The sequence below is a fragment of the Squalius cephalus genome (genome assembly GCF_949319135.1).
Source record: "Squalius cephalus genome assembly, chromosome: 5".
NCBI classification, from domain to species: Eukaryota; Metazoa; Chordata; class Actinopteri; order Cypriniformes; family Leuciscidae; genus Squalius; species Squalius cephalus.
In genome coordinates this window covers 4,802,163-4,821,816 of record NC_137126.1, presented here as the reverse complement: position 1 = coordinate 4,821,816, position 19,654 = coordinate 4,802,163, and the positions used below count along the sequence as shown (strand labels likewise).

The following is a 19,654-nucleotide window of genomic DNA, read 5'->3' as shown; positions in this document are numbered from 1 at the left end:
CGTCAGTTCTGTGGGAGAAATGCAGTGTTGATGTCAGAGGAGAATGACCAGACTGATTCAGCTGATAGAAAGGCAAGAGTAACTCAAATAAGCACTCGATACAACCGAGATCTGCAGAAGAGCGTCTCTGAACACACACCAATCTCTGAAACGCTCAACACATCAAACCTTGAAGCAGAAGAGCGTCTCTGAACACACACCAATCTCTGAACGCTCAACACATCCAACCTTGAAGCAGAAGAGCGTCTCTGAACACACACCAATCTCTGAACACTCAACACGTCCAACCTTGAAGCAGAAGAGCGTCTCTGAACACACACCAATCTCTGAACACTCAACACGTCCAACCTTGAAGCAGAAGAGCGTCTCTGAACACACATCAATCTCTGAACACTCAACACGTCCAACCTTGAAGCAGAAGAGCGTCTCTGAACACACATCAATCTCTGAACGCTCAACACGTCCAACCTTGAAGCAGAAGAGCGTCTCTGAACACACACCAATCTCTGAAACGCTCAACACATCCAACCTTGAAGCAGAAGAGCGTCTCTGAACACACACCAATCTCTGAACACTCAACACGTCCAACCTTGAAGCAGAAGAGCGTCTCTGAACACACACCAATCTCTGAACACTCAACACGTCCAACCTTGAAGCAGAAGAGCGTCTCTGAACACACACCAATCTCTGAACGCTCAACACGTCAAACCTTGAAGCAGAAGAGCGTCTCTGAACACACACCGATCTCTGAACGCTCAACACGTCAAACCTTGAAGCAGAAGAGCGTCTCTGAACACACACCAATCTCTGAACGCTCAACACGTCCAACCTTGAAGCAGAAGAGCGTCTCTGAACACACACCAATCTCTGAACGCTCAACACGTCCAACCTTGAAGCAGAAGAGCGTCTCTGAACACACACCAATCTCTGAACACTCAACACGTCCAACCTTGAAGCAGAAGAGCGTCTCTGAACACACATCAATCTCTGAACGCTCAACACGTCCAACCTTGAAGCAGAAGAGCGTCTCTGAACACACACCAATCTCTGAACGCTCAACACGTCCAACCTTGAAGCAGAAGAGCGTCTCTGAACACACACCAATCTCTGAACGCTCAACACGTCCAACCTTGAAGCAGAAGAGCGTCTCTGAACACACATCAATCTCTGAACACTCAACACGTCCAACCTTGAAGCAGAAGAGCGTCTCTGAACACACACCAATCTCTGAACGCTCAACACGTCAAACCTTGAAGCAGAAGAGCGTCTCTGAACACACACCAATCTCTGAACACTCAACACGTCCAACCTTGAAGCAGAAGAGCGTCTCTGAACACACACCAATCTCTGAACGCTCAACACGTCCAACCTTGAAGCAGAAGAGCGTCTCTGAACACACACCAATCTCTGAACACTCAACACGTCCAACCTTGAAGCAGAAGAGCTTCTCTGAACACACACCAATCTCTGAACGCTCAACACGTCCAACCTTGAAGCAGAAGAGCGTCTCTGAACACACACCAATCTCTGAACGCTCAACACGTCCAACCTTGAAGCAGAAGAGCGTCTCTGAACACACACCAATCTCTGAACACTCAACACGTCCAACCTTGAAGCAGAAGAGCGTCTCTGAACACACACCAATCTCTGAACGCTCAACACGTCCAACCTTGAAGCAGAAGAGCGTCTCTGAACACACACCAATCTCTGAACACTCAACACGTCCAACCTTGAAGCAGAAGAGCGTCTCTGAACACACACCAATCTCTGAACGCTCAACACGTCCAACCTTGAAGCAGAAGAGCATCTCTGAACACACACCAATCTCTGAACACTCAACACGTCCAACCTTGAAGCAGAAGAGCGTCTCTGAACACACACCAATCTCTGAACGCTCAACACGTCCAACCTTGAAGCAGAAGAGCGTCTCTGAACACACACCAATCTCTGAACACTCAACACGTCCAACCTTGAAGCAGAAGAGCGTCTCTGAACACACACCAATCTCTGAACACTCAACGCGTCAAACCTTGAAGCAGAAGAGCGTCTCTGAACACACACCAATCTCTGAACGCTCAACACGTCCAACCTTGAAGCAGAAGAGCGTCTCTGAACACACACCAATCTCTGAACGCTCAACACGTCCAACCTTGAAGCAGAAGAGCGTCTCTGAACACACACCAATCTCTGAACGCTCAACAAGTCCAACCTTGAAGCAGAAGAGCGTCTCTGAACACACACCGATCTCTGAACGCTCAACACGTCCAACCTTGAAGCAGAAGAGCGTCTCTGAACACACACCAATCTCTGAACACTCAACACGTCAAACCTTGAAGCAGAAGAGCGTCTCTGAACACACACCAATCTCTTAACGCTCAACACGTCCAACCTTGAAGCAGAAGAGCGTCTCTGAACACACACCAATCTCTGAACGCTCAACACGTCCAACCTTGAAGCAGAAGAGCTTCTCTGAACACACACCAATCTCTGAACGCTCAACACGTCCAACCTTGAAGCAGAAGAGCGTCTCTGAACGCACACCAATCTCTGAACGCTCAACACGTCCAACCTTGAAGCAGAAGAGCGTCTCTGAACACACACCGATCTCTGAACGCTCAACACGTCCAACCTTGAAGCAGAAGAGCGTCTCTGAACACACACCAATCTCTGAAACGCTCAACACGTCGAACCTTGAAGCAGAAGAGCGTCTGTGAACACACACCAATCTCGGAACGCTCAACACATCCAACCTTGAAGCAGAAGAGCGTCTCTGAACACACACCAATCTCTGAACGCTCAACGCGTCCAACCTTGAAGCAGAAGAGCGTCTCTGAACACACACCAATCTCTGAACGCACAACACGTCCAACCTTGAAGCAGAAGAGCGTCTCTGAACACACACCAATCTCTGAACGCACAACACGTCCAACCTTGAAGCAGAAGAGCGTCTCTGAACACACACCAATCTCTGAACGCACAACACGTCCAACCTTGAAGCAGAAGAGCGTCTCTGAACACACACCAATCTCTGAACGCTCAACACATCAAACCTTGAAGCAGAAGAGCTCCAGCAGCAGAAGACACACACCGGTGTCGCTCCTGTCAGATGAGAACACAAACTGAAGCTACAATTCACACGAGCTCACCAAAACTGGACACCAGAAGACTGGAGGAACATCGACTGCTCTGAGTCTGGATTTCTGCAGTGACGTTCAGATGGTCGGGTCAGGGTTCGGTGTAAACAACATGAAAGCGTGGATCATCCTGCGTTGTATCAGCGGTTCAGGCTGCTGGTGTGTAACAGTGTGTTATATATTTTCTTGACACACTTTGCCTCTCAGTCCCACCTGAGCCTTAAACCCTATTCGGACGGGACTAGTTTAACATGGAGAGGTGGGGTAAAGTAATAATTACCAGAGTTTCGCAGATTATAGTCCCGTCTGAACGTGCCATCTCAGTAATCATGATGGACAATGTCAGTAAAGATTACAGCGACTTTTACCTTCAGTAAAAAGGTCTGAAAAAAAATGACCTCAGGTAATACTAATCCCGTGCGAATAGACCCGCTGTAAATATGTAAGTAAATATTTCGTCATTTCCTGTTTAAAAGTAGTTTTCTGCGATTTTTCAAGTATGGAGACGCTTGAAAAAGCATTCAGTTGCGTTCTAGACGCTGGGACGAGTCTGTGGCAAAACTCAAGTGTTTTCCACACACCATTCAGATCAGAAAGAAGATCGACAGCACTTGTTAGAGGCACGAAACATCTTTTAGCGTTAGGTAAGTGCCTTTTACCAACACAATCCAACCTGTAGTTAATACATTGTTCGACCAGACATAACTGTTTTATATATATATAAATATGGGTTGTTTACGCACGTGATATCAGGAAGCAACACATGAATGCAAATTAGCCATTAATATAACAGACGTCCTGTGGTAAAATGACATTACTCCATCTACCCTTGTAAAGTTAATCCCGTCCGATTACTGACCATGTCCAGTCCTTTATGACCATCTTCTGATACTTCCAGCAGGATAACGCACTTCACAAATCATCTCAAACTGGTTTCTTGAACATGACAGTGAGTTCACTAAACTCAAACGGCCTCCAGTCACCAGATCTCAATCTAGTAGAGCAGTTTTGGGATGTGGAGGAACAGGAGATTCACATCATGTCTGAAAATCTGCAACAAATGTGTGATTCTATCGTCAATATGGAGCAAAATCTCAGAGGAATGTTTCCAGAGCCTTGTTGAATCTTTGCCATGAAGAATTAAGGCAGTTCTGAAGGCAAAAGGGGGTCAAACTCAGTACTAGCAAGGTGTACCTAATAAAGTGGCCGATGCGTGTACAGTATATCATTGGTGATGTCCATGCAAGCATTACGGAAAGCAGTGTCCTCTCAGTGCCCTCACTGGCACACAGACGACAGGCTGGCACACACACACACACACTGGTGAACTGATGCCAACACTCTCCATTTAGCCACCTGGACACGCCATTAGTGACACACTTTTAAAGGAAAAGGCAACGATAAAGGTTCACGATGAGCATAACACCACTGAAACCCTGGTAAAAAAAAACTATGCCAGCCTATTTTCTCTAAAATACAAACTGGCCTGACCAACAAATATTAGATTTGGAAATGAGTTCCCAGCTGAGCATTTAACACAATAACTAAAATGTGATTCATTTAATGAATTATCAGTTTGAAACTGCTTCTTGCCTACTGGTTCATTCTTAATCTTTTGAATCCAATGAATGTTTCAGAGTGGGCCGAATTAAATCCAGGTCTGTACAGTATCAGGGGTGTGTAAACAAGAGCCAGTTATGAACTCCCTCCAATTCCCTCAGGACTCATCCTCACTTCCATCATTTACTCGTTCCTTCAGCTCCTCTCGTTCTCATCTCACATCATTTCCCCTGTAGTGCATCACATCTCCCTCTCCTTCAATTCTAGAGTTTTTCATGATCTCAGCGCTTTATTTATCTATTAGAAAAAAAGAACAGTATGATTAATTAATTAATTCCACTATTCCCATATGCAGTTTTATTATAACTTTGCTTGTTTACACTCACAAAGCAAGTTGTGCTTTACCATTCGGTATATATGCAAATCAAACCGGCAGCCAATTAGAGGTCCAGTGACATCAGAGCTTGTTACGCAACAGAGCCGACTCTGTTCATAGACTGTCCAGTGCAGCAATAAACACACACACACACAGACACAGACACAGACACACACACACACACATATATTCATATGCATACTAAGGCATGCACCCACTAACTGCTTTTTACTCCTTGCCATGAGCGTACAAAAGAGTGATGATATACTAATTTGATTTGACGAACACTAATGTCTGTTCCCCCAGTGTTTCCTGCTAAATCTACAGCGGCGAAAGAAATGTGGAATTAATGGCAGGACATTTCTATTGTGATCAAATTTAGTGATCTTCATAACTTATCACACGACTCTTTGGAATCTATCTATCTATCTATCGTTCTCACTATCTATCTATTGTTCTATCGATCTATCTATCTATTGTTCTATCGATCTATCTATCTATTGTTCTCTCTCTCTATCTATCTATCTTTTGTTCTCTCTATCTCTATATCTATTGTTCTCTATCTATCTATCTATCTATCTATCATTCTCACTATCTATCTCACTATCTATCTATTGTTCTATCCATCTATCTATCCATCCATCCATCCATCCATCTATCGTTCGTTCGTTCGTTCGTTCTCTCTATCTATCTATCTATCTATCTATTAATCGGTTGTTCTCTCTATCAATCTATCTATCTATAATTACATAATTCTTTTGTACTCCTCACCCATCCATGTTCTCTGTGGATGAGTGTTCGGTGTTTGCTGGTTCTTGTACCCTGCTGTGTGTGTGTGTGTGTGTGTGTGTGTGTGTGTGTGTTTTCTCCTCATCTCACCACATCCTACAGCCTGTCATTTAGAAATGGAAAACGAGTGTGTGAGTGTGTGTGTGTGTGTGAGAGAGAGAGAGGGAGAGAGAGATGGAAGCTTAGGAAGATTTCACTTGCCTCCTTGGCACTTCAAACGTGTTAATATCATCAGCAGCAGTTCCGTTGCTATGGACACCAGAGTCTCACTGTCTCAACCTCCTGTTTAAAATGTTTGAGTGCTGTGCATGTGTGTGTGTGTGTGTGTGTGTGCGCCCATACGGGAAAGATCCTATATTCCCAGTCAAATCTATCTTATATCTCAATTGTTTCTCCTAGACAGCAATGAGATTAAGGCAAGAAACTACAGACAAACCAATTGTTTTTTTTACACTAACTCGTCAATTTTGAGATTTTGAAGTATTTTGTCTCCATAACATTTCTTCTTTATAGAGTAGTAGAATGAAACTCTTCTCTTCTGATAATGTGTTTACTGGCACGAGGGCGGAGCCAACTGTCACTCACATGAGATCCACCAATAGCAAACCACCACCATCCAATCACTCCCCATGGACAAAATCTGGTCCCAAAATCTTCATTTGTTCTCGTTCGAGAAGCCGTTTTACTCAGATATACGTCACAATAGGGAAGAATAGACTATCACACCTTCAATTTCATGAGAGCAAATCAAGTCTCCTCCTTCTGTACGTTTTTCCTACAGAGTTTCAAAAGAGATCTCAACGTCTCAAACTGTACTCAGATTTGCTCTAAAGTCTAAGATGAAAATATGAAGTCCAGAGCCAGAGCTAATTTTATCTGCCTCAATGATTGATGTATTTGTGTCTATTTTTAAAACCTTTAAGGCATTTTAGAAGAAAAATCTAAAACAAAGTAGATACGTCAGTCAAAAGTAACTCTTTGAAGCATAAGCTCAGGTTTGGCCAATCACTTCCTGTTGATGTTCCTGACAGTGACCGACCGTTAGTGAACAGCTGACAGCACACCGCCCTCTACAGGAGCATTTAAGGCACTACATTAACTCAGAGAAAGAGAAAGATGGGTCAATACACTGAACAAAAATCCTAACGTATATGGCAATAAATCATTGCCATTTTTTTAATAAATAATTTGTGTATATTGGAGTATGAAATCAAACTGAGATCTTTCTCAGACTCTTTTTCTCCTCCAGTAACTGAAGGAACATTATTATAAATGATTATCTGACAGTGTTGATTAGTTGATGCATTTAGCACTTTGTTTTAATAAAACCTTAATTCTAGCCATCCAACACACAGCACACGTGTTATAAGAATATTTGCATCATAGTGAGATGCGTTAAGCAGATCTATAAGGAAACAACATTGTTCCAGGCAGATATATGAGCTGTCAGAAATAATAGGCTGAAACTGTGTGTGTGTTTAAAGTTGATACTCTGCAGCAGAGTGATGAGTTTGCTGATGTGGGTCTGACAGCACAGAGAAAATGATGACTTCAGGCGACAGAGAAATACCATATAGACATATGAAGGAAGCTACTGTGAAAACAACCTGACATTGATGCAATACATGAAAAAAAAACTGTAAAAATGTCTTTATTCTAAAATGCCAACTTTGTTTGCATCCATTTAACTTGTAACAACAATTTCTGTCATTTCTACTTGTTGAGTTTTGATGTTCAACTTCATTTTCTTCATCAGTATGTAAATTCACAAAAGTGAAAAGACCTTAACTGCAGGTTGTACATTTTTACCGTTTTTTTACAGAGTGTGTGTGTGTGTGTGTGTGTTTGTGTGTGTGATGTCATTTGGCCCATGGCATTTCATATAGACATTAAGGCGATATATACACTACACAGCAAATCTCAAATGCCTGATTATGCGAATATAAGGCATGAATATATTGAAGATATTATAAACATTAAATTGACTTAAATTTGACTTGATTATTCGACGACCCAGTTCAGTGACGTTTATGAAGATAATAACAATTAAACAATCATGATAATGCCACTGTGAAGAACAATGACACAAAGGATGTGTCATTCATATTTTTTTCCAGTAATTGTAGAAATTGTAATGATGAGTTTGACTTGATTATTAACATTTTTATTCACATTCCCTAATCAGAAGTTCTCATATATATATATATATATATATATATACAGACCCTTTCCAAAAAATTAGAATATCATGGAAAAGTTTATTTATTTCCATAATTAAGCAGGTGCAGGTGCAAATCCTGCTGGAAAATGAAGTCAGCATCTCCATAAAGCTTGTCTGCTGAAGGAAGCATGAAGTGCTCTGGAAATGTCCTGGTAGACGGCTGCGTTGAGTGGACAGCACAGTGGACCAACACCAGCCGATGACATGGCTCCCCAAACCAACACAGACTGTGGAAACTTCACACTGGACTTCAAGCATCTTGGATTGTGTGCCTCTCCATTCTTCCTCCAGACTCTGGGACCTTGGTTTCCAAATGAGATGCAAAATTTGCTCTCATCAGAAAAGAGGACTTTGGTCCACTGTGCTTTATTAAATCCAGAGTCAACGCAGCCGTCTACCTAGGCCTGTCACGATAGTCAATAAATCAATTAATCGCACGATAAAAAAAAAAGAGCTCGATAATTTTTCCGGCCGCGATAATTCCATTTGCATGCTTGTTTGTTTTCCTCGTCTCTCTCTCTCTCTACCATGCTCTCTACCAAATAGACTGGATGACCACTCTCGGTTCCTTAGCGTATAGGAGGAGTGAACCCTCTTGTCAGTTGCATGGTCTTTGTGTGGGGTGGCGACGCCGCGGCGCTTGTCAGTCACATGGTCTTTGTATGGGAAAGCGCCGGCGGGACTGCTTGCGGCGACTGCCGGGAGAGACGGAAAAGACGCTAGTTGTGAGTTGGAGGGGAAAAAAAAGAAAAAGATGGAATTGATTTCAAAGCCAAACGCGACAGCGAGCCCGATCTCATGAAAATGCGTATCTATACCACGAATGTTATTTCTCGTGCCATTTATACGCCAAAAATAGTTTTTGCGTGCATATGATACGCACTTTATGCCGTTTAATACGCACGCATTCCTCACCCCTAATCCTACCCAAGTATTTTCAGTGCGTAGCATATACACGCAATAAAGCGCGTCTCCGTCTTCCCGACAGTAAATTACACAATCACTCGGGCGTTTGTTTAGTCGACAAAGTAACAGGAGGACAGTGCAAAATGCGGTGGTATCCTGTTGAGGCTTTTTTAAATTTGTTTTCAAAGGTCCTAATCGGCAGTTTTGCCTGTTATGGAATGTATCACTATTTATGTCTGAGCCTAATGTTTCATATTTTTTGAAGTGCAATTTTTGTTTACATCCATTTTATTTATTGTTTTTGGTATTTATTCAAGTGATTTTTTTGTTAACAGACACTGAGAGTCCATTGCTTTTATTGTTTTTGGTTGTTTTGTTCATTTTTTGTGGATATTTAAAATGTTTTTCTGTTTTCAATGTTTAATATTCTTAAGAAATAAAAGTTTATAGATCTTTGAAAAGGTGTACCTGCATTATTATGCCATTATCATTATATTAGATGAAAATGGTCTCGAATGACAATATTATCGTTTATCGCAATAATTTCTTGGACAATTTATCATCCAGCAAAATTTGTTATCGTGACAGGCCTACGTCTATCAGGACATTTCCAGAGCACTTCATGCTTCCTTCATTTTCCAGCAGGATTTGCACCGGCCCACACTGCCAAAAGAACCAAAACCTGGTTCAATGACCATGGGATCACTGTGTAATTACTGTGTGATTTCATGTAATATTCTAATTTTTTGAAATCCTGTTTTCGTGGGTTTTATGAGCTGGAAGCCCAAATCAGGGACAAATAAACAACTAAATACTTGAAATCGTTTAAGTTGTGGGCCCTGAATCTATAATCTATGGAAGTTTAACGTTTTGAATGGAATTATGGAAATAAATAAACTTTTCCATGATATTCTAATTTTTTGGAAAGGGTCTGTATATATATATATATATATAATTAAATGGTTAAAATACTAAAAATCAAGATGTAAACTGAAATCATATTTTTTCTCCTCAATAACTATAGTTATTTTTATTGTTAAACATACAGAATCTTGAATCTCATAGAATCACAAAATAAATGTATCAACATTTCCAGTTTCTGTTCACAAAAAAACTTGAAAACAAGCAGCGACAGAGACTAAATCTAAATCAGAGACTTCAGAGCAGGCGCATTTGTAACTTGAATTTGCGAGGCTTCCGGTTATTCTTCAAGCTACTCGCTAATGAATCAGAAGTCTCGCACATTCATAGCAGAAATACCGTAGGAAATGTATTGTGTTGGACAATGACGGGCCTTTGAGTAAAAAATTATGAGAAACCAACAATATGTGGATTAAAACTGACTGGTTGGGTGAGATATTTCCACGGTTATAATGATGTGATCAAATGGCATGAAAAAGGATGATGGAATGATCACAAACACAAGCAGTTCCTGCAGACTACAGGTGCAGTTCTGCCTCCCGGACAGCAGTGACACATGAGTGCTCTTACCAGTGTGGAGACCGCAGACGTGTACAGAGGCGTTTGACCAGAGGACAGCAACACTGGCTGTGAAAGAAAGAAAACAGGAGAGGAGGGAGGATAACTCAACAACAAACCAATAGGATAAAAAAGCATTAAATCAGAGACTTCAGAGCAGGCACATTTGTAACTTGAATTTGCGAGGCTTCCGGTTATTCTTCAAGCTACTCGCTAATGAATCAGAAGTCTCGCACATTCACAGAAAATGGCTTACTTCTGTGTTGCAAAACAAGGTGGATACAAATAAAGGGATAGTTTTTCCCAAAAATGAAAAAATTTTGCCCTCAAACCTGTATGAGTTTCTGCTGAACACAATAGAAGACATTTTGAAGAATGTTAGGACCAGACAGTAGATGGACCCCATTGACTTCCATAGTATGGGGGAAAAAATACTGTGGAAGTCAATGGGACCATCAATTGTTCTTCAGCAGATGAAATTCATACAGGTTTGGAACAACTTGAGGGTGAGAAAATGATTTTATTTTTGGGTGAACTGTAAACATGCATTGATGCATCATAACGCACTATAAAGCATTGAATCAGCTATCTACATCAATAATATAAAAGTACTTTAATACACTGACTATATGGTTTTATAATTACTATAATAGTCTAAATGTACTTGAATCAAACAGAATTGTTGTAAAATTTCAGATTTCATGATGAATTGAATTTAGTGAAAGAATCATTGTATTTAATGAATTTAATTACATTCTTACACCATTTTTTTTCCTACTGAGGAATTCAGAAACTGTAAATATTTGACATGCATGGTATAAGAAAATGCTGCAAATCTGTGATTGATATTATTTAATATTTTTAAAGAAATCCCCAGTTAGTGTTCGCTCGTCTGAGCAACTGCATCCCATTACAGGGACAGATTCCATGATCTACAGGACACTGACGGAAAAGTCCTGAAGCTGATGTTTGTGCATCTCTAGCAATGGGTGTAAATTAGGAAACAGGAAAGTGAGAACAGACCCAGAAAGTGAGGAGGTTTTTCAATCATTTTATGACATTTAAGTGAACGTGGAGCAAATTTGTGATGTTGGTATGTTTACCATGTCCCCGGCAAAATGAAAAACTTTGCTAAGAAATATTCTAGAAAGTTTACAGTAGAATGTGTTTTTTTTTTTTTTTTGAGTTGGTTGTGAATTTATAGGATATTCTTGTCCTCAAATACACTTTCCACCCTGTTAGTCTGTTGTAATATCTCTTTGACTAATAAAAAGATTTTTTATTAAAGATTTTAAAAGATTTTAAGGTGTCATTGTTACAGTGTAATTATATATTTCAGTACTGAGTAATATTAATTAACTACATGTACTTACTATAGGGTTAGGGTAGGATTAGGATTTGGTTGAGGGTTAGTTGCATGTAATTATGCATAATTTACTGTTATTACTATGGTAAGTACATGTAACATATGTACGGTAGTAACACACTGTAAAATAAAGTGTTACCAACTAGTTATCTGACATTTACATAAATGTCACAATTTACATAACATTTTTTGAATGTAGCAATAATTTGATGATTTCTGTGAAGAATATATGTCTGGTATACACTCTTATAGAAATAGTATATTAAATTATTATTGCATATTAAACATTATTGTTATTATTATTATTATCATCATCATTATTTACAGGTACTGCATAACTAGGAATTGACCTTCCAGTGGTAGAAAGGAAGAAAGCAATAAAAGGAAAAGTCAAACATAAAAATACTAAAGTACAGTCTGCACAATGTTTGTTTCCCATTTAGAGGGACACAACAACACAGTGTTGTAACTTGTCGCTGTCCTCAATCCCTTAGGGTTCCTACGTATTTTGGAAAAGTATGGAATTTGATTTGAGTAATTTCCAGGTCTGGATAAGTATGGGGAAAAAACAGCGTATGGAAAAATATTTGGTTTATACACTTTATTTTAAGGTGTCTTTGTTAGAGTGTTATTATATATTTCAGTACTGAGTAATATTAATTAACTAAATATACTTACTATAGGGTTAGGGTAGGATTAGGATTTGGTTGAGGGTTAATTGCATATAATTATGCATCATTTACTGTTATTACTATGGTAAGTACATGTAACATATGGACACTGGACACAAGGACACTGTCAAATGAAGTGTTACCAAATATTTGTGTTTCCAGACTATTGCCCCAATTTACATAAAATATCAAATTAAGAATTTCTAAACACGTATCATACAAGCAGAGTGTTCTCATGGCAAAAGTGGTTCTTTAGTAATTGTCAAGCACGACACATTTTCATTACACTAAACAGTTTGTCTTTACCATAAGCGACTCTCTTTTGAACTTAATCAATATTTATCAATTAATCAATATTTAATCAAATGCCACTCAAACCAGCAAACGATCATCTAAATCAGACAGTACTTTGCTGTTTGGTGATTGTGCAACATCAAACACGATTACAGTATCAAACCCATGCGTCAGAAGTGAATATAATATGCAGGTTACAACATGTTTTATGTTTCTCCTCATAATGCAAACGAATGTTATCACTTCGAGGGAGAGAGAAAAAAACAGATAATATAAGTATTACAAAAATAATGCTGTATGAACTATTTATGTTAAATTTGGTCTGAAAAATGTACAGAGAAGTTTGGAAATTTGAGTCTAGAAAAGTATGGAAATGTTAAATGTGTCTAAACCCTGTTCTGAAAGCGCCAGCGCTGTTCTATGCCGTACCAGCAGGTGGCGATGTTGCTCAGTTTTGAGTGATTAAACCGCTTCAGGTATTGCTTCCCCGCATGATAAATCCTTTACATGTATGAAATGTTGTGGTTTCCAAAAATAAACTCTGAAGATAAGAGCTCTCCACAGGCAGATGAAAATCTCACATTATTACACATTCCCTGAAGCTTCGGGATGATGGCTCACTCCTTCTGAACCCCGCGAGATTCATCCCTGACCCAAATCCATCCTGAGAGCTCAATGATTGAAAGATTCCCAAAGGAATGCGTCTCATTTTCTCCAATTTCCTACTCCTTTATTCACAGATGCATAAATACTGTCAAACACTCCAGAGGTGTGCTGAAGTTCAACAATAAAAATATTACTAATTAAACCAAACTTTAGACATTTTATTAGATACATCTCTGATCAATCAGAATACCTCCTTCTAACTGGTCAAATGCAGGATTGCTCTGTTCAATATTTTATATAAGTGACCATTGCAAATCGACCAGACTTCAAGACTGTGCTAGTTTCCAATCTCGTATACTCTTCACTTGTTCTAACATTATAAAATCATCTGAACTCGAATATTTTGTCCATTTATTTAATAATTAGGTGTGTATCTAAGTAATAAGTGAGACTATGTACAGTCACTCAGCCAGTCATAATTGCAAAATAACCCCTGATGACGGAGTGACTGCACATTACAGTCTCCTATCATACGGTATGGCTGAATTCTTGCTTCTGATTGGTGGACACACATTGATTACAACAGCACAGCTATTGCATTATGACTACATTACAGTTTCATATCACTTTACCACATTCTTTCTACATTTAGTCATTCCTCATAACTATAAGTAACTTGTCAACTACAGTACATGTCAACTAACTCACATTAGAGTATTAGGGTTCGGGTTAGTAGAATAAGTTGATGTGTACTTGTCTTGCAAAATTACTGAGGCCACATTTACACTGCAGGTCTTGATGCCCAATTCAGATTTGTTGACTCTATACCATTTTTTTTGACATTCTTCTTTTAAAAGTGACCCATATTCGATATCTTGTAGCATTTACACTATATACTTGGCGAAACAACCCAAGGTAGACGCACTGACCCGGAAAAGCTTCAGCCGAAAAGGAAGTAAAAACTGCTTGATTTGCAATGGACGCAGACGAAATGATATTACATCCTATTGCTTTCCAGACCATCTTTAAAGGTCAGCAAAACATTGGGTTAAGCATTCGTCCTCCATTGAGACACTGAGAAGAGTCATGTGATCACGGTTGGTGTCCACCTGAATTCATCTCTTTTTCAATGATGTACGATTTGCATTGACAGAGGAATATCTCATCTGTCCGCTTACATGGCAGACACACATAACCAATTCATATCCAATTTACTTCCACATATGAATGAGGCCTGAAACTGATCTGAGAATATCAGAATCCATGTGCTTTTTTCCTGCCTATATGTTCATGGGTCATATCCGAACTGTGTCAGGAAAAACGGGAATTGGTTCACATGTAGCATGCAATGTAAATGTGGCCTAATAGTCAGTAGAAAGTCTGGTGTCGGACCTTCAAAATAAAGTGTAGTTAGTAGAAAGTCTAAAGTGGACCATCGAAAAAAATGATCAGTTTTAAAATTCTTTCTTATTTAATAGTTCAACAGTCCATAGTCATTTTTTTCCCATTTGAACCCAAATATATGCAACAATATCACACCTTATTATCACATTTTAAAGAGCAGCCAACATAAGACTGTTCCATAACTAATAGAAATACTAATCAAAATGTGAAGGTTACTCCCAATGTCTTTTGCAAAAGGATGCGCTATTCCAAAAGAAAATGAGCATAATTATATTAAAATGCTTCTTTTTCTGGCCAAATTCTGAGGCATTTGCTATGTATTTTTATGCTTCTTATTTTTATGCTTTGTGTGACATGAAGATTTGATGTAGATTGTAGACTTTTGCTTCTTGACATCAAGACAATGTCCTTTTTTTGTATGTATCTGTACAAATGTTTTAGTGAAAAACACTCTGCGGAAAACATGACTTGATTGTATTTTAGTTCGTACATGTAACATTTGTAATCTACTTGATAGTGATGCTTCTCTGATTTAAAAAATTATCGCAGAGAAAATGAATCAATATCAAGCCACATACTAAATATCATAACAAGGCTGAAAAAACATCTGGTAACAATTTTGTATCCATATTAATATTAACATTTTTGTTTTAGAAATAATGTCTATCTTGGTCTTTGTATGTGTTTCCTTTCACTAACAGAAAAAAAAAAAAAAAGGATTTTTTTTTTAGCCACCTCATCCAGCCTCACTGTATCATATTCAAATCAATGTGTTATGAAGCTTTTTGAGGAGGAACAGAATTATTTTTCTTCTCTGAACTGGTTGAATAATAACAGGAATAGCATAAGGAGGCATGTAGGAGATCTGATGTGTCATATGACCACATGACAGTGATTCGTACTGTGTGTGTGTGTGTGTGTAATGCAAAGTAAACAGCATGTATCACATAAATATACAGCTAGGACATAAGGAAAAATAAATGTACTGTACATCTTACATAGGATCATACATACCATATCAAGATTATACTATGTAACACAAAAATTAAAAAATTGCTTACAAATCTCCACCTTCATTAATAACTACACTCACTGCCCTAGATATTTGTTTAAATACAAAAGAGTAGTGATGTACAAATGCACGGATTGAGCTGCATCAATTATAGAATTTAATAATTACTATGATTATATTATAATTATTATAATACATACGATTACATTTGGTCTTCAGAATGTTTTTGAAAATACGTACACTTTCCATGTTGAATTGTACAGTTTAGTAAGCATTCATAATCAAATATTTTTTGTGCAAATGGTTGTACCCATAATAATGAGCACCGATAATGATCATGATAATTTTGATTTGTTTGTAATGCACTGATACTGGTGGTGATATTATTAAAGCTCTGCAGTAATGTTAACCAAGGGATGTATGTGGAAGTTTGCGTGTTGTGTTTCACAGGCATGTTTCACATGAAGACAGATGGTACTACTGAGAGAGAGAGAGAGAGAAAGAGAGATAGGAGGAGTGGTTTGGTTTCTGACCTTCATATATCCAGGCAAACGCCCTTGACACACAGAACACAAGAATGTAAATGAGCTTCATGCTAAAGTGATCTGACACAAATCATATTAGCCAGCTGCTAAGATGCATAAATAAGAACATATGTTACACATGTTTGTATGTTTCACTCTAATTAGTGGATTACTGTTCATCATCTGGCGTGGATACTAATATGGTTGAGTCAAAAATGGTGGCTAGTGTCCCTAATGCATGGTAAATTATTTACAAGGTCATTCCTTAATGTCATAAGTATATTGTGTGTCAGTGTTTTGGGAAATGTGTTGTTTTCTGCCCCATTTCTTCAATCTCTCTGTAAGCATTACTAATCTCTCACATATATTTGCATACACAGTCAATGTTTCTCAACGCTAATACTGATAAAAAAAAAAAAAAGATTCTCACATGAATACTTTCACTGAAAAATTAAAATCTGTTCTTATTCATGTCAATTGAAACAGGCTTTTCATTGTCTGTGGAACACAGGTGTCGCGTATGGGTTCAGGAGGACAGAAGAATCAAGCTCCAACACGACGTGTAATGATAAATAAACACATGGAAGGCAAACAGGCAGGGTAACACACACAGGGTAACACACAGGCAGGGTAACACAATGAATGTGAGGGACCTTATATAGCAAACACAAATAAGGATGATTAATAGAACACAGCTGACACATATGAACTAATAATGAGGAGCAGGAAAACTGAACAAAGGAACACATGATGATCATGAAAACAAACTAAAAATTCATAATGAAACTAACTGAACATAATGTGACATATTGCCCCCCTCCAGCAAAGTGGCAGAACAGAGGGAGGGCCGGAGGGGGCTTTGGAGGAGGACCAGGTGAAGGTGAAGGAATGGTGAGAGGCAGACAACACAAAAGGATAGTGATGGCCGGACGACGATCCCCTGACGGCGATGTTGGTGGTTGGCCGATGGCACAGACCCAGAGCTCCCAGTGCCGACAGCCCATGGCGGAGTCGAAGGAGGGAGGAGCCAAGATGGTGTTTTGGTGGCTGACGGCATCTGGGGAACGACTGATGTCGACAAGGCCAATGGATCCCTAGGTGCAGATCGAGAGCCGATGGCGCTGAGCGGAGTAACAGGTTCTGGAGGCCTAGGTGACGCCATGGCGACGAGCGATGGAGGCAGAGCCAGAGCACCCGAGGACTGGGATGACCAAGGACAGAGGCGTACCCAAGGACAGAGCCGTACCCAAGGACAGAGGCGTACCCAAGGACAGAGCCGTACCCAAGGACAGAGGCGTACCCAAGGACAGAGGCGTACCCAGAGCCGTACCCAAGGACAGAGGCGTACCCAAGGACAGAACCGTACCCAAGGACAGAGCCGTACCCAAGGACAGAACCGTACCCAAGGACAGAGGCGTACCCAAGGACAGAGCCGTACCCAAGGACAGAGCCGTACCGAAGGACAGAGCCGTACCCAAGGACAGAGGCGTACCCAAGGACAGAGGCGTACCCAAGGACAGAGCCGTACCCAAGGACAGAGCCGTACCCAAGGACAGAGCCGTACCCAAGGACAGAGGCGTACCCAAGGACAGAGCCGTACCCAAGGACAGAGGCATACCCAAGGACAGAGGCGTACCCAAGGACAGAGCCGTACCCAAGGACAGAGGCGTACCCAAGGACAGAGGCGTACCCAAGGACAGAGCCGTACCCAAGGACAGAGGCGTACCCAAGGACAGAGCCGTACCCAAGGACAGAGGCGTACCCAAGGACAGAGCCGTACCCAAGGACAGAGGCGTACCCAAGGACAGAGGCGTACCCAAGGACAGAGCCGTACCCAAGGACAGAGGCATACCCAAGGACAGAGGCGTACCCAAGGACAGAGCCGTACCCAAGGACAGAGGCGTACCCAAGGACAGAGGCGTACCCAAGGACAGAGGCGTACCCAAGGACAGAGCCGTACCCAAGGACAGAGGCGTACCCAAGGACAGAGGCGTACCCAAGGACAGAGGCGTACCCAAGGACAGAGGCGTACCCAAGGACAGAGGCGTACCCAAGGACAGAGCCGTACCCAAGGACAGAGCCGTACCCAAGGACAGAGGCGTACCCAAGGACAGAGGCGTACCCAAGGACAGAGGCGTACCCAAGGACAGAGGCGTACCCAAGGACAGAGCCGTACCCAAGGACAGAGCCGTACCCAAGGACAGAGCCGTACCCAAGGACAGAGGCGTACCCAAGGACAGAGCCGTACCCAAGGACAGAGGCGTACCCAAGGACAGAGGCGTACCCAAGGACAGAGGCGTACCCAAGGACAGAGCCGTACCCAAGGACAGAGGCGTACCCAAGGACAGAGGCGTACCCAAGGACAGAGCCGTACCCAAGGACAGAGGCGTACCCAAGGACAGAGCCGTACCCAAGGACAGAGGCGTACCCAAGGACAGAGGCGTACCCAAGGACAGAGCCGTACCCAAGGACAGATGCGTACCCAAGGACAGAGGCGTACCCAAGGACAGAGCCGTACCCAAGGACAGAGGCGTACCCAAGGACAGAGCCGTACCCAAGGACAGAGGCGTACCCAAGGACAGAGGCGTACCCAAGGACAGAGGCGTACCCAAGGACAGAGCCGTACCCAAGGACAGAGGCATACCCAAGGACAGAGCCGTACCCAAGGACAGAGGCGTACCCAAGGACAGAGGCGTACCCAAGGAAGGGAGAAACCCGCTGCAGCCGAAGGGGTGGAGGGTTGGAGTGTAGCGTGGCGAAGGCAGTGTGACGATAGACCAAGGGGGAGCCGGTGGGACGAGGGAACCAGGAAGAGCCACTAGGCTGAAGGTCTCTGGTGAAGCTGCAGGTGGGAGGAGCCAGGGCGGAGCCGACAGGTCGAGACGGAGGGAAGAGGTCGAAGGCGAGAGCCGCAGGATCCTCTGGGACAGGCGTAATAGGCAGGGCATCCCAGAGACGGCGCAGGGCTGCAGACATCTAGTAGCGATGGGGCTGGAGAACTGGCTGAGCATTGTGGTGACGGAGAGAGGAGACTTGCTAAAGCCACAGTCACAATAACACAGTCTATGCAGGTTAATGAAAATAAAAGCTCCCAGTCCAAAAACAGTGGTTCTTCCGAACAAACTAGTAGAATATTGTCCAGACAATTCTCATGGTGCACAAAGGATTCAGGTACCGACTCCATAAAATCCCTGGAGTCGTGGGCTCACACCCCTGGTCAGATTCACACGGAGACTACACTACAGGACGATGGCAAGCTCTGGCCTCTTATCCTCGGGCTCTGGCTCATTCGTCGAGGCGGGTGGTTTTGCT

The 19,654-nt window shown here is 41.4% G+C and overlaps 1 protein-coding gene across 3 annotated transcripts in view; it reads right to left on the bottom strand.

Annotated features, from left to right (window-relative positions):
* Positions 1–19,654, bottom strand: part of dlg4a (discs, large homolog 4a) — a 178,594-nt gene that overhangs the window by 67,671 nt on the left and 91,269 nt on the right. For all 3 annotated transcript variants that reach the window (XM_079871511.1, XM_079871513.1, XM_079871510.1), the window contains exon 3: positions 10,478–10,534. In XM_079871511.1, coding sequence (XP_079727637.1) covers positions 10,478–10,534 — 57 coding nt within the window. The remainder of the gene's footprint in view (positions 1–10,477; positions 10,535–19,654) is intronic.